Raw genomic sequence first — 22,824 nt, forward strand, 5'->3', positions numbered from 1 at the left:
AACAAAGGATAAGAGACACTAGATAACTTTCCCAGAATTGTACCAATAAATGCAAAGGATTCATATGTCCATCGCCAGGCTAGATTGTCTGTTTGTGGTGCCTGTGTCTTTTTTTACCTATTATCCTATTAAGTCCATCTGAATTGAATGAAAATTTATATCCCAAAAGACACAGCTTTGGAGAAACAAAAGCTATGTAAAGGTTCTTACCTGAAATAGGGTACATTTGTTAGGGAACAGCAGAGTACTGACCAGTGAGTACATACACTTGAGGACACCAACTGAGGCCAAGGAATGAACCAATCAAAAGACATAAAAGTTACTCCATCTGGTACTCACATGGGATCAGATATAGTCTGGTCCCTCTAGTCCAGTGGTCGGCAAACTCATCAGTCAACAAAGCCAAATATCAACAGTACAATTGAAATTTCTTTTGAGAGCTAAATTTTTTAAACTTAAACTATATAGGTAGGTACATTCCTTATCAAGGTAGTGCCCGCACGTAGTATTTTGTGAAAGAGCTGCATGTGGCTCACGAGCGGCAGATTGCTGACCAGGGCTCTAGCCAAACTGGCAAATCTTATATACATATATTCTACAATCCGTAGCATACTCAGAAGGGTCTTGGTACCGTAAAGGGGAATAAATTAACCCTAGGCTAAACAAGGCACTGATATCTGTAACAAACCTAAAGATTAAGACAAGAAAAGATCAAACTGCTTCCAGACAGAATAACTACATTCTAGAACAAAAATCAAAATATATGTATCAAAAAAAAATCCAGTAACCAAAAAGATAAAATTCATAATGTCTGACATGCAATAAAAAGTTAACTGGCATACAAAGAAGCAAGAAAATATAGCCCATAAAAAGGAGAAAAATTCATCTACCAAAACACACCCAGAGGGGTGAGTAAATTGACAAAGGACCTCTGAAAATGTTTTCCTTCATAAAAGCAATGAGAAAACTGGCAAGATTTGTCAGAATTAATTTTTTCAGAACTCTGGAAATTAACCAAAGGCTTGAAGCAATCTAGGAAGCATTTATTCAATAAACAAGGCTGGATCTCAGAAGAAGGAGCTTGATCATGGTTTAATTTGCCCTATGCCCATTCTCCCTCACCAGCTCCATAGTAGCTTTGAAAATCAAAAGCCCTGCAAATATGGTGGAACCAGCAGCCTGGCAGCCACTGCAGAGGCAGAACAAGGTTGGACATCTTTCAAAGGTTCCATTGCAGAGACATGTCTTTATTTGAACTGTTTGGTGGATTTTTAGATGACCCCACTTGCAAGGCTGTCTTTATTCAACTTAACTAGAGCTTACCCAGTATTAAAAATCTTTTTTCTCCAGGGACATTTGTTGAATTGTTGAATTAAAGACCATTATTTAATTTTGCAGTTTCCAGAGGAGGTAGATCACACTTGGGGAAAAACAATAGGCTAGCTAGCCAAAAATAGAACTTAAAAGGAAAAGCTGGGGAATGAGATGTTCATGAGAGCTTTGAAAAGCTTCAATATATTCATAGAACGCTATAGAAGGCCAGGGACAGGCATAGGGTTGTGCACATGTCCAGGACTGTACACATGCTCAAGAAACCTCTGAAAATGGTCTCCTACACTTTCACCTCTGGCCAATATCAAGGCTCTGTATAAGTAGGACCTTAGGTTAAAGAAGAGTTGTCACTTGCCTGGTTAATTGATAAAGGTTCCTACTCAAGCACACAGAAGCACCCGGCAAAGGTTGAAGATCATTGGCTCCAGGTAGCTAAGGGAATCACTGTACAATCATCAACTGAAAACTAATCAAGCAGAGCCTCCAGTGACTATGTATGATAAATAATTAAGTGAATCCCAGAAAGTTACTAAACAAACAGACAATAACAAACAGCAACAATATTAAATCCTGGGGGGTGGGGGGCATAATCTGCATAGACCCCTAACAAGTAGAGATTGAATTAATAATCAAAAAACTTGCCCTGGCCCATTGGCTCAGCAGTAGAGCATCGGCCCAGCATGTGGAAGTCCCAGGTTCAATTCTCGGTCAGGGCACACAGGAGAAGCACACATATGCTTCTCCACCCTTCCCCCTTCCTCTCTGTCTCTCTCTTCCCCTCCCACAGCCAAGGCTCCATCCATTGCTTCAAAGTTTGCCCGGGCACTGAGGATGTCTCCATAGCCTCTGCCTCAGGTACTAGAATGGCTCCGGCCACAATGGAGCAATGCCCCAGATGGGCAGAGCATCGCCCCCTGGTGGGCATGCCAGGTGGATCCTGGTTGGGCACATGCGGGAGACTGTCTGACTGCCTCCCTGCTTCTAACTTTGGAAAAATACAAAAAATAAAAATTAAAAAACTTCACAAAAGGAAAAACCAGAGCTTCACTGGTGAAGTGCACCAAATGCTTAAAGAACCCTTTTTTCAAAACTCTTCCAAAGAAAGAAGAGTAAGGAACATTCTTAATTCATCCTATGAGGCCAGTATTTCCCTCATACCTAAACCAAGCAAAGACATCATGTTATAGTAATATGTTATAGTAATTAAATATATAAAAATAATAAAAATATGGAAGATATATAGAAATGTTAGGATATAATACTAAAAGCAATTAAAGAAAGTGAATAAGGCTATGCCATCTGGAAGGAATTAATCTAGTATGTACAGATAACATAGGCAGACTCTGTCTTTTGCTCAGGGCCCAGTTATTGTGTGTGTAAAGTTATATATAGATAAAAAGTGGTTTGATGTCATCACTCTGTAGGTTAACATAAACAAGAAGCTTCCCTAGGAACATCTTAAAAGTGGCTTGATGTGACATTTTGGTAGATTACCATAAAAAGGGCTCCCTGTGAGGAACTTCCAAAAAGCTGGTTTGGGGTGATAATTCTGTAGATTGTCACCTATTTCTGGCATAGGTCAGAAAAACTACTAAAGCTAAGGGGCTCACTTGCTGTGGTAGTTGCCCAGACTCCAACCTTGAACTTGGTCTGTCTCCACGCTGCTCTGACCAAGGACAGCCAAAAGGAGCATGATGACAGGGGCCCTTTAAGCTGTACCCAGGCACGCCAAAATGATTTTTGAGTAATAAATTGCCTGTGTGAGTCTTGCAACTAACTTGTGTGTTGGTCATGTCTTTCCTCTGGTGGCAGTTGGTCTCAGCACTGATAAGCAGAATCCTCACAGCCACCTCAAGAGTAGTCTCAAAGAGGCTGCCAGCCCTGCTGTTAAGCTGGAGTGTCCCACTGTGCAGGGAAGTTGAATTGGGGATGACTGATCAATTTAGAGCCCGGGCTTTACTGGTATACATCACATAAAAACTACAGACCAATATCTCTTATGAATATAGATGCAAAAATTTCCAGAAACACACAAAAAAGATTGTACACCATGACCAACTAAGATTTTTCTTTACAGGAATGTAAGATCATTTCTATATGAAAATGTAAGATTATTTTCTATATGAAAATAAATTAATGGAATGCATTTATTCTTCTAATAGAATAATAGGTGAAAACCACATCAGGATCTCAAGAAATGAAGAAAAAGCATTTGATAAAATACAGCACATATCATGAGGTAAACACTAAGCAAAACAGAAATAGAAGGGTACTGATTAAGGGAATCTACAAAAAAAAAATCTATAACTAACATATTTAAGTGTGAAAACTGAAAGCTTTCTTCTAACAAGCAGAAATAAGACCAGGATATTTTTTTACACCACATCTATTCAACATTGTTTGATTAAACATTGTTCTAAAGGTTCTGGCCTGGGCAATTAGGCAAGAAAAAGAAGTGAGAGGCACCTAGAATTAAAAGAATTAAAATTATCTGTATTTGCAGATAGCATACTTTTGTGTTCAGAAAGTTCTAAATAATCCACACACAAATAAGAATTAGGTCCAATAAATGTGTTCAACATGCAAAAATCAATTCTATCTCTATTTTACATTAGCTGTGGCCAATCAGAAAATGAAATTAAGTGTATAATTCCATTTATAAAAGCAAAAAGAACTAAGTATTTAGGAATAAACTTAACAAAAGAAGTGGAAATTCACTTGTACATTTAAAACTATAAAACAGCCTCTCATAGTATACCCATGCCAGAGTAAACTGCAGCTTTGAACCATTGCCTGGCTGCCTACCTGTGGGCTGTGAGCACTGAAGAGGGTTGTACAGTGTGAAAAAGAAAAAAAAAACCTACAAAACAACCTTGAAAGAACTTAATAAGACCTAGGTAAGCAGAAAGACATTTCATGTTCATGGATTGAAAGACTTAAGACCTTCTTCAAATTGCTCAGGATCCAATGCAATCTCTAACAAAATCCCAGCTGGCTTTTACACAGAATATGACAAGTTGATGCTAAAATTAATCAGGAAATGTAGGAGACAAAGAATAACCAAATAATCTTGAAAAGGAACAACAAAGTTGGTTGCCTCACACTTCCTGATTTTAAAACTGACTATAAAACTACTGTAACGAAGACTGTGGTAATGATATTAGGATAGAAATATAGATCAGGAATTGAACTAAATTTAGAAATAAACCCATATATTTATGACCCATGATTTTTGACAAGGATGCTAAGATAATTCAATAAGGAAACAGTCTTACACAAATTGAGTTGGGATAACTGGGTAGCTACATGCAAATTGTTAAGTTAGATCCCACCTCACATCATATACAAAAATGAATTTGAAATGTATCAAAGACCTAAATGTAAGAGCTAAAATGATAAATTTCTTTTTTTTTTTTTTTTTTGTATTTTTCTGAAGCTGGAAACAGGGAGAGACAGTCAGACATACTCCCACATGCGCCCGACCGGGATCCACTCGGCACACCCACCAGGGGCGACACTCTGCCCACCAGGGGGCAATGCTCTGCCCTCCGGGGCATCGCTCTGCCGCGACCAGAGCCACCCTAGCGCCTGGGGCAGAGGCCAAGGAGCCATCCCCAGCGCCCGGGCCATCCTTGCTCCAATGGAGCCTTGGCTGCGGGAGGGGAAGAGAGAGACAGAGAGGAAGGAGGGGGTGGGGGTGGAGAAGCAAATGGGCGCTTCTCCTATGTGCCCTGGCCGGGAATCGACCCCCGGGTCCCCCGCATGCCAGGCCGATGCTCTACCGCTGAGCCAACTGGCCAGAGCTAGATAAATTTCTTAAAATAAAATATAGGCATGAATTGTGACCTTTAATAGTAGTTTTTTCAGATATGATACTTAAGTACAAGCAACCTAAAACAATAGGTAAATTTGACTTCATCAAAATTAAGAAAATTTGTGCATAAAAGACACTACCAAGAAAGTGAAAGGCAACCCACAGAATGGGAGAAAATATTGCAAATCAAGTAACTGATAGAACTTGCTACCCAAAAATCTATAATTACAACTTAACAATAAAAAGATAAATCACCCAACTTAAAAAAAAAGGCAAAAGATTTGAAAAGGTATTTTTCCAAAGAAGATATACAAATACCTAAACAGCACATAAGAAGATGCTCAATATCTTTAGTTCATAGATAAATTGCAATTGAAACATACACCATTCACACCCACTCAAATGGGTATGCTCAAAATGGTGGACTCTAACAAGTGTTGATGAGGATATGGAGAAATCTGAATCCTCATACATTTCTGGTGGGAATGCAAAGTGGTGCAACAATTGTGGAAAACAGTTTGGAATTTCCTCAAAAAATCAAACATAGAACTATCATAGTACCTGGTAATTCCACTACTTCTAGCTATATGTTCAAAAGAATTGAAAACATATATCCACACAAAATCTTGTATACAAATATTCTTAACAGCATTATTCATCATAGTCAAAACATAAGCCAACCAAAATGTCCATCAACTTAATATACAAAATGTATTATAGCCTTCCAATGGAGTCTACTTATTCACAAAATGGAATGAATTACTGATAAATTCTATAATATGGATGAACTTTAAAAATATCATGCTAAGTGAAAGTTGCCAGATACAAAATGTCACATATTGTATAGTTCCATGTATACAAAATATCTAGAACAGGCAAAACCATAGAGGCAAAAACCTGGTAATCTGGGGTTGGGGGAAGGACAAAATGTGGAGTGACTACTAATGGGTATGAAGTTTCTTTCTGGGGTGATAAAATGTTCTAGTATTAGATCATGGTAATGGTTGTACAAACTTGTAACTATACAGTGATACCTTGACACATTAGTTTAATTCGTTTCATGGTCAAGCTCGTGACTCATTTTGCATGTTTGTCAAATTGAATTTCTCCATTTAAATTAATAAGAATGCAATTAATCCATTCCAGCCCCCAAAAACCATACTAAATTTTTGTTTTATATGCTTTTAAATAAGAAAATGTACTTTATAAATAACAAATACATATATATACATATATATATATACATAATAAGAGAGAATGTAAAAAAATAAACTGGTTTATAAAGTGTATTTACCTTCAAGGTCAGGTGAAGATGCTGGCGGAGGGGGAGGAGACTGGCAGAGGAGGTTTTCATTTCATGTGCTATCGCTTAACATAACTTACTCTACACACTTAACACTACATTTAATTGCAACGTTTAACTTACACACTACTTATGATATGTAACTTTATTGCTAAACTTAATTGCTATTTTTTTTACTTTGCTTAATCATCATTGTGTGGCTTCCTTCTCCTTCCCTTTCTCCTTCTCTGCTCTTTTCAAAACTTTTTGGCATGAAAACACCTCCTCCAACAACATTAGCATAACAATGAGCCTCCCTAAGCAGGAAGGTAATTAGCAATTTCACAAACAGCTGCCCAGAGCCATTTTTAATAATAAAAGTGAGGTATCTCAGAAAATATAAATTTTACAAACTCATTTGCCCAACAATCATTTTCTTCACTGACATTTGGCTTTTTTGCCACACTTTCCTCGCTTTCACTTTGAGGCCGTTTCAACAAAAACCTTTCCATGGAAGTTTGTTTCTTCCTCCCCTTCAGAACATTCAGCAGGCCATCTAGTGGAGGGTGGCAGAAGCTTGTGATTCAAATATCTGCTCATGACTTAAAGGAAAATCCTGCAAGTGACCGCTTGTCTCTCAAATTGCTTGTGATTTAAAGTGCTTGTGTGTCAAGGTACCACTGTACTAAAACTCCCTAAATTGTAAATACACATGTTTAGGGTTAGAATTAGCACAGAAGAACATTTAAAAGTTATTAATAACTTCAGTTTGTTCAAAAAGTTAAGTAAAGTCATGGAAGATATAAAAAAAGTCGAAATCAAATTTCTAAAGATGAAGATTACACTGAGATGAAAAATACACTAGATGGGGCATAATGGCAAATCAGACATCACATAAGAAAAGATTAGTGGATTTAAAGATGACTATATAGTGAAATATTATTCAATAATAAAGAGAAATAAATTATTGATACATACAACATCAAAATACTTGTACAGACAAAAATAGTACATACTGTATGATTTTATTTATATAAAACTCAAGAATATAAATTAATATAGTGACAGATAACTAAAATAAAAACAGATTAGGTTACCTATGGGATGAGGGAGGGAGAAGGAGCAGGAGGGCAAAATTACAAAGCAACACAAGGAAATTTGGGGTGGTGGTGATGAGATGCTATTTTAAATATAGTACTGACTTTTTGGTGTATTCATATTCAAAACCTATCAGGCTATACAGTTTTAAATATGTGCAGCTAGCCTGACTTGTGGTGGTGCAGTGGATAAAGCATCAAACTGGAATGCCGAGGTCACAGGTTAGAAACTCCAGGCTTCTGGGTCAAGGCACAAACGAGAAGCAACTACTAGGAGTTGATGCTTCCTGCTTCACCCCCCATTCTCTCTCTCCTTTCTCTAAAATCAATAAAATAACATCTTTAAAAAATAATTTTTAAAAATGTATAGCCTATTTTTTGTTAATTATACCTCAAAAAAATGTTCTTAAAAAGCAGGCAACTCGAGAGTGATGTCAGAGAAATAGCGCTGTGAGGGGTGCTCCTGATATCTCCCCTTGAAATTTCAACAAATTCAATAACTAAAGACAGAAAAAAATCTCAGGAGCAACTGAAATATAAACACATCAGACAAAGGTATGATTGGGCGAAAAGGTGGCTGAATATATAATCCACTCTGAAGGAAATAAGATGGAGAACAGAGTATTCCGCTTTCTTCACAGATCTGAGGAAGGGCCACTTTCGTCTGGAACTGAGAGAAATAGAGGATCTGGGTAGAGGGAAGAAGCTGGGATAGGGTGGATGATCAAGCAGAGGAGAGAGTGCACCAGCTTGGCCTGAGATGGCGAACATGGGGCCTGCACAGGCGGCAGGCTCTGACAGAGGTGGCTTTGTGTGTTCCCAGGTCCATCATCACAGGCAGTGTGCAAGTGGCTCCACCTGGCGCCTCTGGCATGGGCACGCGCATTCACAGGCTGTAGAGCTACACCTGAGGTTATCAGCTGTGGACATCTGTGTGGACTATAGCCAGAATTTCTATGTAGTCCTGGCTCCCCAACCAGTAGCACAGAAGTGCACAAGGGCTGGGATCCCTAGCCCTGGACCTTTCCAGGTGGGGCACCTCCTCGAGCAGATACAGGTCTCAAAGTGCATTCCTGCATTTCCAGCAGGAATGTTGACTGAGATCACAGGCATTGTGCGCCTAAGTGGGTGGGAGCAGATCTCCTTGTTCACTGTGGAAGTCAGGGCTGGGCGCACACGCGGATTGCTGCAGGCTACCAAGCAGGGCACAAGGGAAAAGCCTGTGATTAGACTCGCAGAGTGCTGAGGCATACTAGACATGCCCGGGGGGCCTTAAAAAGTCGCTTGATCTGCAATTGGCAACCAGCCCGCCGCATGCTGAGATGTGCTAGATCTGTCCACCGGCCCTTAGAAAGGTGCCAGACCTGCAATCAGATCCCAGCCCTGCCTGCTTTTTGCTGGTGGCTCTGGTTGGCACAGCCTTACCCAGAACTGTGCTTTGAGTGGTACTGGAGGAAGGACCTGGCTGCTCTTAGAGCCTCTTGCTCTGCAAGCAGTGGCTGGGGCAAACCTCACAGCTGAGTCCCTAGGATGCTAGCTCAGGAGGGAGAGACATGGGGAGAGGCACCTGGAAAACTGAGTCTCCCATTGTTGGAGCCTCCAAACCCTAACAATCCCCGCCTACCAACGAGACTAAGGCCCAGCCTATGTCATTGCCATAGTGACACAACAGCAAATCTCTGCTCAAGAGCCCCACAGGAGCAAAACCTTTAGTACAGCGTCACTTAACAAAAATAAAAAGAAGCTACCTCTCAAAACCAGGAAAAATTACATTTTTTATAACTTTCTTTTTTTTTCCACTTTGGTCATTTTACCTTCTTTTTGTTTTATTCTTTCTTTTTCCTTTTGAACTTCATTATTCATAGATGTTACATTTTTCATTTTCATTCTTGTTTTTTTAATGAGGGTCACATTTCAAAAACCTTAACTTGTTTTTTCTCTTTTTTTTCTTTTTCTTTATCTCTCGTTTGATCGTCATTTATCAAAAATTATTTTATTTTAGGTTCATATTTTTCTTTGTGGCATTTTGTGTGTTTTTTACTTCATTTTTAATCTGTAATTCTCCCTAAATTCTGGCTCCCTATTCTCTGTAGTTTTTGCTCCACTTACCATAATAGAATTTTCATTTATTCACTGTAGTTTTTCAATTTTTATTTTATTTTTTAAATTATCTCTTATTAGAGTTATTAACAATACCACTCTTAAATGCCATTAAGGAAAAAGAAATCAAATATCATGGATACAAAAGACAGAGATGTAACTCAGATAGATGATGAAAAATCTCTAGAAAAAAAATTCAATTGCTTGGAAACCTTGGAGTTAAATAATGGAGAATTAAAAATTGAAGTTCTAAAAATACTCAGGGAAATACAAGAAAGCACAAAAAGGCAATTTAGAGAGCTCAAAACACAATTCAAGGAACAAAAAGAATACATCCACCAAGGAAATTGAAACTATAAAAAGGAACCAAAAAGGGATGAAAAACTCAGTAATACATAAACTGAAAAACAAGGTAATAAGCTTAGCTAATAAAACAGGCCAGATAGAGGAGAGAATTAGTGACATAAAAGACAGGCAACTAGAGACACTACAGAGAGAGAAGGAGAGAGACTCATAAATTTTAAAAAAGCAGAAGCCCTACAGGAATTGTCTGACTCCATCAGAAAGAGCAACATAAGAATAATGGGTATATCAGAAGGAGAAGAGAGAGAAAATGGAATGGAGAACATATTCAAACAAATAATAGATGAGAACTTCCCAAGCCTGTAGCAAGAATTGGAGCCTCGAATTCAAGAAGCAAACAGAACACTGAGTTACCTTAAGCCAAACAGACCTACTCCAAGACACATCATAATGAAATTATCACAAACCAATGACAAAAAAAAATGCTCAAGGCATCCAGGGAAAAAAAGAATACAACATATAAAGGAAGGCCCATTAGGCTATCATCAGATTTCTCAGCAGAAACTCTATAAGCCAGAAGAGAGTGGACTCCAATATTTAAAGTACTAAAAGAGAGGAACTTCCAGCCAAGAATACTATATTCATCAATGCTTCCTTCAAATACAAAGGGGAAATAAAAATATTCACAGATACAGAAAAGATGAAGGAATTTATCACCAGAAAAACCCCACTTCAGGAAATACTAAATGGGATTATCCAACCAGATACAAAGAACAAAACAAAACAAAATCACAAGTAAAAGCTCCAATAAGAAACAATAAAAACAAGATTAATCTGTGACAACAAAAACAAAAAAGGGGAGAGGACAAAGATTAACAGTAGCAAAGGAGAATGGAGTGCAGAAGCACTCATATGATAATGTATTACAATGAATATGATATATATATTCTTTATTACCTGATGGTAACCACCCCTGAAAAAAACCACTACAGAAACACATGGCTTAAAAAAGAAGAAACCGAGAAAAGAAGTAGGGAATACAACCAAACAAAAACAAATGACAGATAAATAAAAGAGAAGAATCAAACAAGATACAGAGCTATCAGAAAGCCATATATAAAATGGCAATAGAAAACCCTCAAGCGTCAATAATTACATTAAATGTAAATGGATTGAACTCACCAATAAAAAGACACAGAGTAGCAGAGTGGATCAAAAAAGAAAATCCAACTCTATGCTGCCTTCAAGAAACATATCTAAGCTACAAAGATAAAAACAAATTCAAAGTGAAAGGTTGGAAAATGATTCTCCAAGCAAATAAAATCCAAAGAAAAGCAGGTGTAGCCATACTCATATATAACAATGCTAACTATAGGACAACAAAAGTAATCAGAGACAAAACAGTCATTTCATAATGATAAAGGGGACATTGAATCATGAAGACATAACACTTCTTAATATATATGCTCCAAACCAAAGAGCACCAAATATATAAGACAGCTCCTGACTGACCTAAAAATAAAAACCGACAAAAATAAAATCATACTTGGAGACCTCACTACACCGCTGACAGTTCTAGATCATTCATCCAAACAGAAAATCAATAAAGAAATATGAGCCTTAAACAAAACACTAGAACAATTTGATATGATAGACATCTTAGGACATTTCATTCCAAAACGCCAGAGTATACATTTTTCTCTAGTATAAATGGAACATTCTCAAGAATTGAGTATATGTTGGGACACAAAACTAACATCAACAAATTCAGAAAGATTGAAATTATACCTAGTATATTCTCTGACCATAAAATTTTGAAACTAGAATTCAACTGCAAAAAAGAAGAAAACAACACCACAAAAATGTGGAAATTAAACAACATACTTCTAAAAAATGAGTGGGACAATACAACATATCAGAATATCTGGGATGCAGTAAAAGCAGTAATAAGAGGGAAGTTCATATCATTACAGGCTTAAATGAACAAACAAGAGAGAGCCCAAGTGAACCACTTAACATCACATCTTAAGGAACTAGAAAAAGAAGAACAAAGGCAACCCAAAACCAGCAAATAAACGGAAATAATAAAAATCAGAGCAGAAAAAAAAGAAATGGAGAACAAAAAAACTATAGAAAAAAATCAATAAAACAAAGAGCTGGTTCTTTGAAAAGATCAACACAATTGACAAACCCTTGGCAAGACTCACTAAGGAAAAAAGAGAAAGGACTCATATAAACAAAATCCAAAATGAAAGAGGAGAAATCACCACAGATATCATAGATATACAAAGAATTATCATAGAATACTATGAAAAACTATATGCCACCAAATTCAACAATCTAGAAGAAATGGATAAATTCCTAGAACAATACAATCTTCCTAGACTGAGTCATGAAGAAGTAGATAACCTAAACAGACCCATAAGCAGGGAGAAAATAGAAACAACTATCAAAACCTCCTCAAAAATAAAAGTCCAGGGCCAGACGGCTATACTAGTGAAATCTAACAAACATTCAAAGAAGACTTGGTTCCTATTCTACTCAACGTCTTCCAAAAAATTGAAGAAGAAGCAATACTTTCAAGCACATTTTATGAGGCCAAAATAACCCTCACACCAAAACCTGAAAAGGACAACACAAAAAAAGAAAACTACAGACCAATATCTTTAATGAAAAAAGATGCTAAAATACTAGCAAATCGAATACAACAACACATTATAAAGTAATTCATCATGATCAAGTGGGATTCATCCCAGAATCACAAGAATGGTTCAACATATGTAAAACAGTTAACATAATACACCATATCAACAAAACAAAGAACAAAAACCATATGATCCTATCAATAGATGCAGAAAAAGCATTAAATAAAAGACAACATCATTTTATGTTTAAAACACTCAACAAATGGGTATAGAAAGAAAATATCTCAACATAATAAAGGCCACTTATGGCCTACCATCAGCTAACATCATATTAAATGGCAAAAAACTGAAGACTTTTCCTCTAAAATCAAGAACAAGACAAGGTTGCCCACTTTCTCCACTCTTATTTAACATAGTTCTAGAAGTTCTAGCCAGAGCTATCAGACAAGAGAAAGAAATAAAAGGCATTTATATTGGGAAAGAAGAAATAAAGATTTCACTTTTTGCAGATGATATTAATCTGTACATCAAAAACCCAAAGACTCCACAAAAAGACTATTCGAAACAATAAACCAAAACAGTAAGGTCGCAGGATACAAAATTAATATACAGAAGTCTATTGCCTTCCTATGTGCCAGCAATAAAACATCAGAAAATGAACTCAAAAAAATAATCCCTTTTAGGGTTGCAACAACAACAAAAAATACCCAGGAATAAACATAATAAGAATGTAAAGGACCTATATAATGAAAACTACAAAGCATTGTCAAGGGAAATTGAAAAGGATACAATGAAATGAAAAATATTCCTTGTTCTTGGATAGAAAGAATAAATATAGTCAAAATGATCATATTACCCAAAGCAATATACAAAATTAATGCAATTCCCATCAAAATTTCAATGTCATTTTTTAAAGATATGGAACAAAAAATCATCAGGTCTATATGGAACTCTAAAAAACCCTGAATAGCCAAAGTAATCCTAAGGAAAAAGAATGAAGCTGGTGGCATTATAATACCTACTTCAAATTATATCACAGAGCCATGATAATCAAAACAGCATGGTATTGGCAGAAAAAAAAATTCAGATCAATGGAACAGAATAGAAAGCCCCGAAATAAAACCACATATATATGGTCAAATAATTTTTGATAAAGGGGCCAACAACACACATTGGAGAACAGAAAGCCTCTTCAATAAATGGTGCTGGGAAAACTCGACTACAGTTAGTCCCCTTGTACCAAAATTAATTCAAAATGGATCAAACACCTAAATATAAGACCTGAAACAATAAATTACATAGAAGAAAACATAAGTACTAAACTCATGGACCTTGGTTACAAAGAGCACTTTATGAATTTGACTCCAAGGGCAAGGGAAGTGAAGGCAAAGATAAATGAATGGGACCACATCAGACTAAGAAGCTTTTGCACAGCTAGACACAACTGACAACAAAACAAACAGATAGCCAACCTAATGGAAGATGATATTTTCAAACAACTGCTCAGATAAGGGTCTAATATCCAAAATATACAAAGAACTCATAAAACTCAACAACAAATAAACAATCCAATAAAAAAATGAGAAGAGGATATGAACAGACACTTCTCCCAGGAGGAAATACAAATGGCCAACAGATATATGAAAAGATGCTCATCTTCACTAGCTATTAGAGAAATGCAAATCAAAACTACAAGGAGATACCACCTCACACCTCTTAGATCAGTTATTATCAACAAGACAGGTAATAGCAAGTGTTGGAGAGGCTGTGGAGAAAAGGGAACCCTCATTCACTGTTGGTGGGAATGTAAAGTAATACAACCATTATCGATGAAAAGTATGGTGGTTCCTCAAAAAATTAAGAATAGAGCTACCATATGACCCAGCAATCCCTCTACTGGGTATATACCCCCAAAACTCAAAAACATTGGTATGTAAAGACACATGCAGCCCCATTTCATTGCAGTATTGTTCACAGTGGCCAAGACATGGAAACAACCAAAAAGCTCTTCAATAGAGGATTGGATAAAGAAGATGTGGTACATATATACTATGGAATACTACTCAGCCATAAGAAATGATAACATCGGATCATTAACTACAACATGGACCTTGATAACATTATACTGAGTGAAATAAGTAAATCAGAAAAAACTAACTACTGTATGATTCTATACATAGGTGGGACACAAAATTGAGACCCATGGACATAGACAAGGGTGCATTGGTTACCAGGGGGGAGGGGAAGGGAGGAAAGGAAGGTGGGGAAAGGAAGGGACATAAAGAAAACCAAATAAAAGGTGATGGAGGACAATTTGACTTTGGGTGATGGGTATACAACATAATGAAATGTCAAAATGATCTGGAGATGTTTTCTCTGAATCTATGTACTCAAACTGATCAATGTGACCCCGTTAAAATTTTCTAAAAAAAAAAAAATTAGGCAACTAGACACTTGAATCTATGTTAACAAAATAAATTAAAATAAAAAAGAAGCAGGCAACTCTGTTGGGCCAGTTTGCCAAAATGTTCCTAGTAGCTGGTTTCACAGTTGGACTAATTGACACTTCAAGACTACACTTAGTTTACCATCTATGTTGCTCTTTTTGTACCATCCAACTCTCAGTGGTTTTGTGCCTTAGATTACTACGCATACTGTTATCTGCCCACATATTCAAATTTAGACTCATTTTTCAACTCTGTGAAATTTTAGACTCAGGTTTTCCCAGGAGCAAATATTCTGCACTTCCTTTCTTTGTCTTACCTGCGATGAGTCTCCTGTCATCACAATATACTTGCAGGGAAGGTTCTTGCACTTTTTGACTGAAAGAGGTCTGGTTGAAGCATCACAGAAACTGTCATTCACTTGAATGTTTTGGGCATTCATGCACTGCACTTGCCGATGGGTCTCTTTATTCTTACATGATGTTAAACACTAGAAATGCAATGACAAAATGTGTAACATATAACTTTATGCAATGTCCTTGAATGTTTCCTTGCCAATACTCACATCTGACCACTCTCCTGCCACCCACTGGTACTGGGTGCAGTCCTGACGCCAGCACTGCCTCTGAAAATAAGGCCGGGCAGACCAGTCACACATTTCTTCAGCCACCCGACCAACACCTCTCAGTCTGCAGTACACATTCCTCTGCTGGACTCCAGAGCCACAGGTCACAGAACACTACAAAGAGGCCCAAATGATTTGAACAATTAGCTAACAAATATTAAACTATGTCAAAATAGCAAAACAGTGTCATGACAGACTTCCTTGTTTCATTAAAACATAGCTTGATATTATCAATAAATCATGCATTAGGTAGGAAATACATGCAATAAGCATCTTTAAGATTGTCTGGTGTGAAGCATCTATACAACAAATAGGTTTTATTTTGCAATAGGTACCTAGTCAAATCTTTTGAAGACTATTGACAGGCTACATGACATGTTATACCAAACACCCAGCCCAATTAATCATATGCTCTTCTGACTTAAATATACTTAGTATCTATCTATAAAACAACACAATAAATTTATTTTACTACATGGCTTTTTTTTTCTTTTTTTTGTATTTTTCTGAAGTTGGAAACGGGGAGGCAGTCAGACAGACTCCTGCATGCGCCCGACCGGGATCCACCCGGCATGCCCACCAGGGGCGATGCTCTGCCCATCTGGTGTGTTGCTCTGTTGCAACCAGAGCCATTCTAGTGCCTGAGGCAGAGGCCATAGAGCCACCCACAGCACCCAGGCCAACTTTGCTCCAATGGAGCCCTGGCTGCGGGAGGGGAAGAGAGAGACAGAGAGGAAGGAGAGGGGGAGGGGTGGAGAAGCAGATGGGCGCTTCTCCTGTGTGCCCTGGCCGGGAATCGAACCCGGGACTTCTGCACGCCAGGCTGATGCTCTACCACTGAGTCAACCGACCAGGGCTACTACATGGCTTTTAAACATTACTTAGATCCTTACACTGTACTGATAACCTCCCTCAAAGAAACACTAATTTCCAAGACTGTTGTATTCATCTTTATACCTGCAAGACCTACTATACTTTGGGGATCTATATAGTTATTTGCTAATTCATTGGTTCATGATTGTATTTCAATGGACAAGTTTTGAGAGGTTGGTTGTGTAAACAAACTTAGACAAACTTGTCTCAACTGCTCCAGGTCTCATTTTTCTTACTGTACAATGAAAATCTTGTGCTATTTGAAAAATTTTATAGACCACGTCCCAGACATTTATTTCTGGCAACAGTTCTACAATGGAGGCACCACCCAGGGTTGAGGACCTGAGAACCAGAGATGTTAAGTCACTTGCCTCAGCTGCTGCCTCTAATTTGTGGTGAAGCAGGCTAAAGCTCCGTTCTCTCTGATTCTACACTTTGAGGCCTACCTGGCTGCCCCTGGTGATAGGAAGGGAGGACATGGCAGTCTCAGAGGGCTCTTTCAGATCTAAAATGCCAGTTCATATCACAGCTTGACCACAACCAAGCTGCAATGCCAACATTAATAACGTGTGGAGAACATCCCATGATATTTATTTGATTTGTGAGTTTGTTTTTATTTATACTCTGTTATTCCAGAAGGGATTGAAAGTCACATTGAGTGGTATTCTGGGACTCACCATTGTCGTCAACTGTGGTATTATAAGGGTAAAAAATAGGTTCTTCACTAAGTTTTCTACGTCTACAGGAGTTCCAGAGTAAATAATATGTTTTTCCACAACAGTAAATATGATATGTATCTGCAGAATATGGTTTTACCATGAATGAACATTAAAATCCTATAAAAGCTAAGTTTACCTGGTAGACTCAAATTCTTCTCACAGACTGTTGCAATATTTTTATTCTAAAGGCATTTTAAGCCTGACCTGTGGTGGCGAAGTGGATAAAGCGTCGACCTGGAAATGCTGAGGTCGCCGGTTCGAAACCCTGGGCTTGCCTGGTCAAGGCACATATAGGAATCGATGCTTCCAGCTCCTCCCCCCCTTCTCTCTCTCTCACTCTCTCTCTCTCTCTCTCTCTCTCTCTCTCTCCTCTCTAAAATGAATTTTAAAAAAGATTCTAAAGACACTTTAAAATTGTTTTCTACCTTGTGTGTATAAGCAGAAACTGACTTGAAAGATATTTTTTATTTTTTTAATCCATGAAGAGTATTGTGCATATCTACACAGCTTATGTTCACTTTCATTTTATGCTTCCACAGTCAAATTGTGCCAACTCATTGACTATTTTCACAAAAAAAACACAGCTCCTTTATATTAAGACAATAATAATATATTGTGTGCTTTGTGTAGGGCACAATATTAAGTAGACTATAAAATATCTGTATGTAGTTGAGCTTATCTGAGCCTCTTGTGAAAATGTTTAGAGTACAAAATAAGGTTCCTACAAATATTTTCCAGGGATAAGTTAAGCAATATAAATTATATTTGGAAAAATTTCTGCCTCTAAACCTGAAAAAAATAATTCACAAAACCCAGCTTAGAAAGTTTTATCAGACAACGTAATTTTCTATAATTCCATAAACGATGATGGCGTATTGCTCCTTTGATCACGCATTTGATCAGGCATTTAGAAAAATCCACTGAGACTCTGCATAGCTATGCCTGGTGGGCCTCTTCCCTAAAAGGAAACAAAATGGACTACTGTTTTGTTTTTTTAGAGATAAGAGTATAGAAGTATGATGCGATTTTAGATTTGGACAGATAGTTTATGACTTAAATGAAATACATACTGTATTTCTTATCCTGATCTCATTGATAACCCTAACCGCCAAATCCAATAAAAACTTTTCAAACCTTTTCTTAATTTCACTGACCACTCCATAGAACCATTCTGGCTTCTGTGATTGAAATCCCTCCGGTCCCAGAGCTCTCTCTCCTCTTCTGAGACGGCATCTTCTCGAAGTTCTTACCTGACTCCATTTTCCGTGTTCAGCCTTGAAATGTTAGGATATCTCAGGATCTATTTATAACTTACTTCTCTTTACAAGCTCAGAGCTCTCTCTGAGCAATTTCTTCTACGTACCAGTAATTTCTAAATCTGTCATCTCCAACCCTGATCATAATTCTGAGCTCTACACTTATGTTTTTCACATATCTACTAGCATTTTTCATGTAATCACGAGAATTCTCCTGTGTTTTCTACATGACTATGTCAAAGTCACCTCAAACTCAACATTTCCAAAGCAGAACATATTGCCTTTGCCCAGGCATGCTGGGAAAACGTGATCACCTACTCTTAAGTCAAGTGACCTACTAGAAGGCCCTCTCAAGGTACATCTCTAACCCCTCATGTGTACTCATATTTAATAGCATTTAAAATTTTATTTTCAAAATTTTGGTAACAAATGTGAAGCCATTGTGAGGCTATAGTTACAAGCATAACATGCATAGTTATTTGGAATACACTAACACACCAACACTATATAACTTAATTCAAACAGAAAAAGTCAGCCAAATATCCCACGTAAACATAAATATACTATAACATTGCAAAGACTGGCATATTAAAAACTTGATAATGGAAGCAAAGGTGAGTTTTAGCTAATTCATAGGTACTATCATCAATTTAGCTATATGGTAGAGCAGAGAAAAAGAAATGTTAGAACATGCATTGCAAAAATAAGTACATCAAGGCTGACTGACTCTGCTATTTAATAAACAATTATTTAAAATGCAAATATTGACTTCTCTCTTGATACATTGTGTATAATTTCTTATTAATGGAATAAGGTTTTGGTTTTATTATAGTTGATTATTTGTTACTATGGTTTATTTCAAGTGGATCAACAATGTAGTAGTATTAGCCGTAGTAGAGCATTTTGAGTTAGAAAACACTCTAGGAATAGCTAATCCCAATTTCTCTTCAATTCTGAAATCTCTTTACACTCAGAGTGAATGAATGACCATCAAACCCACACATACTTCGATAGCGTCAGTCTGGGTACGTTCACGATATCATGAAAGCTGTTATTCCATTTTGGCAAATACTCTCTTACACTGAGCAGACATATTTTTTAAACTTTTACCCGCCATCCAGAATCTTTCCTCCTTACCGACATAAAACAAATACATATTCATTTTCACATGAGAAAGTACGGTGGTGTGGCCTGGAACTGTGACAGCTATTTTATGACCATTAAGAATTGGTCAACAGAACTACAGACATGTCGATCCAGCTCCCTTATATTGTGGAGCTGCTGAATCAAACCTAAAACCAGCAACCTTCCACTTTCCAGACAATAAATTTCTTTGCGATTAAGCCACTAATAATCAGGGGTTTTTCTACTTGCAACAGAACTGACCCAGAATAGTTGTCACCATTTGATTGTGCTTCTCTGGGGATCTGGTCATTTGTCAGGTCTTTTCTTATAACCTGGGTCCCAGAATAGGCACTGCTCCAAAACTCTGACCAAGATTATTGGTGCCAAAAATTTAAATAATAATCATCTGTTAATGTAGCCTAATGTGTAGCTAGTGATTTGAGCAACTACATCATATTTAATATGTAATAAACTAAACCCTCATTTCCCCATAACCTGTAACACACACATATCTTTGCTCAACAGACTTTTTAACATAAATGTGCAATGAATTCAGCACAACATAGCAATTACACTTCTGTTGATGCATTATTAATACAAGGTGGGGCAACAGTAAGTTTAAAGTTGTTTGTATGGAAGATATAAGAATAAACTGCTTCACGTACTCACAACTGTAAACCTACATTTGCCCCACCCTGTATGTAGTGCAGTAACGGTTTGCAATTGATGACTTTGTATTGTAAGAGGGGCAATATGTTGCTAAGGTAATAAAGAATGAGCTATGTACAATGATAAGAATGAAACAATTATGACAGCAACTACAGTAAAAAAAAAGTTCCAGTAGACCCCTGTTTAAATGTCTGCCCCCGCCCCGCCCACTTCCTGGCTTATGACCTGCACAAGCTAGTTAACCTCTTAACTGTAGTTCCCTCATCTGCATAATAATGTGATAGCAGTGATGAGGAATACAGAAGTCTCTTACACACTGTCAGGAAGTGACTGTCCCTTTCTGCTCCATTCTTATACCCTTTTTCTAAATCACTTTTCTTAGATATAATTATTTCTGCCTTGAAAAGTTTTTTTATACATTCCACAAACCAAAAGTGTTAGTCATCTCAGGCCACTCAAAGAACAGCTACCTTGAAGTATCAAAAACGTTGGTACAGTTCATAAGCAGCATAGGAATGACAAAACTGAACTGCTGGCACTAGCTAAGAAGGATTAAAAAGCATAGTTCACCCAGCCCCAGAGCACAGACATCCTCCCCTCCTGGGACTCCTGCCTGCCTTCACTGTATAACAAAACTTAACCTAAGTACAGAGATGAACGTTCTAAGTTCTTGGTCAGGGGTTGTGGGGACTTAATTAAGATTTACTATCTTTTTAGATTATAAAATATATATATATATGGGTATGTATAGATTATTGAAAATATAGAAATACAAACATGTATGTATGTACTTTGGAAATATAGAAATTATCAATTACAGAAATAGAAAATCACTTAAACATGCTAGCATTTAGTATAGTGTTTTGTTTTGTTTTTTCCAAACTAGGGGCTTTGGAAAAGGGGGGCACTGGCCAGTAGATTTGTGAGATTTTGGAACTTGCATCACTTTTGGTTTCAGCTCTAATCTTAAAATACTAGAAAAAAATAGATGGGTCTTAGAGAAGGGGGACCAGGTAAACGGCTGACATCACGATTCTAGTTTCAGGAGGCTGTTCTTTAGTTATTCAGTAAGATTTTTAAGGTATCTTTCTGTCTAGCAGGTTTGCCATGATCAATGAGAGGTGAGAATTCTGGGTTTTTTTTTCAAGTAAAGATTATACTGGATGGCACACTGAACCAAGTAGATGAGACATGAGACAGTGAAGAATCTAGCACCATTCTAGCCTTAAAGACATGAATGTACAAGTGAAACTGGTATTCCCAAAGAGGTAAAATTAAGTCGAGAAATATAACATTTTTGGTTCCAGAAAGGAGGGGATAGTTTAAAAAATAATACTTTTAGTATTTAATTTGCCAGTAAAGGGATACCTCTGGACACAGAGAACAAATAGCCTGTATAGCAGTTTTTGTTCCTAGTTAGCAGCAGCCATTAAAATGCATTACTAAATCCTTTCATTAAAAAAACGATATCATGTACCAAATGAAGAGTGTTACTACTTCAAAATTCATTTGAGCACCTCCGTGGTCACAATTTGCTAAATGAGTCTTTCCATTTGAGGTATAATGTAAAATAGTAGTAAAATAAAATTATTTTATAGTGAGTGATAATATTAAAGCAATGTTACAATTTATGCAGTCGGAACAAAGTAGCAACCTGTGATTATCTCCTAACTACCTCTGAAATTATACTTCTGTTGAATATATTATTATATGCAGTGCAATGACAGCCTGCATTTGTTAATTAACTTCATGTGGGTACTTTTTATAGAATAAATCAAAAGCCAACGACTTCACAAATGGTCATTTGTTTCTGGCAGAGATTTGGGGACTGTGTGGGCGTATGAAGCTAATTTCTGTGACAAGGAAAACCAATTCAAAGAGAAGAAAGCAAGCTCTGTACAAAAGCATCTGTGTTTTCATAGTCTTTGAATATTCATATCTGTATCTTAGAAACCCCTGAAATATGTTCCTTGAGCGCATCTCATAGAATTTCATACTTGGTGGTAAGCCAAGACCAATTTGTTAGCACTGATGATTGATTCACTGTTGTGGGGCTGGAGGTCAAGCTTCAAAAAGTGTCCCTCCTGAATACCAACCACAGCAGCTGCAGCGAAAGAGTCCTGGAGATCGACAGGGACACTGGTGGCGAAGAGGCAAAAACCCTCTCTCCCTTCCACTCCCCTCCCCCTGCAGCTCTGGCCTGAGGTCAGAATCAGGTAGCTGCCTCTTGCTGGGCTCAGTGCTTACATTGTTCCACCCTCTGGGAGAACTTCCTTCGTCATTATTCTGCCACATCTTGATCCAGATAAAGTAAGGCCAACCCCTACTTTAAGAAAATGCCAAATATCACTAATACCTTATAAGGTGGCAAGTCCTTTTTGCAGCTAAATCACAGTATTCAAAGTAAGAAATATTAAGCTAGATACTAAGCTAAGTGCTCAGTGAAGAAGACAGCAATTCTCTCTGAAGTGGCTACATTCATGCTGAGGAAATAGCATGCGTCAGGTTTCCGACTTACCACCTGAAAGACAATGGGAAGT

At 37.4% G+C, this 22,824-nt stretch overlaps 1 protein-coding gene across 1 annotated transcript in view; it reads right to left on the reverse strand.

Annotated features, from left to right (window-relative positions):
- ADAMTS20 (ADAM metallopeptidase with thrombospondin type 1 motif 20) overlaps positions 1-22,824 on the reverse strand; it is a 202,543-nt gene that overhangs the window by 24,806 nt on the left and 154,913 nt on the right. The window contains exons 30-31 of the mRNA XM_066365793.1: positions 15,583-15,756; positions 15,337-15,507 (exon numbers count right to left, since the gene is read on the reverse strand). Of these exons, the coding sequence (XP_066221890.1) occupies positions 15,337-15,507; positions 15,583-15,756 (345 nt within the window). The remainder of the gene's footprint in view (positions 1-15,336; positions 15,508-15,582; positions 15,757-22,824) is intronic.

Source organism: Saccopteryx leptura, chromosome 2, assembly GCF_036850995.1.
Source record: "Saccopteryx leptura isolate mSacLep1 chromosome 2, mSacLep1_pri_phased_curated, whole genome shotgun sequence".
In the NCBI taxonomy this organism is placed as follows: Eukaryota; Metazoa; Chordata; class Mammalia; order Chiroptera; family Emballonuridae; genus Saccopteryx; species Saccopteryx leptura.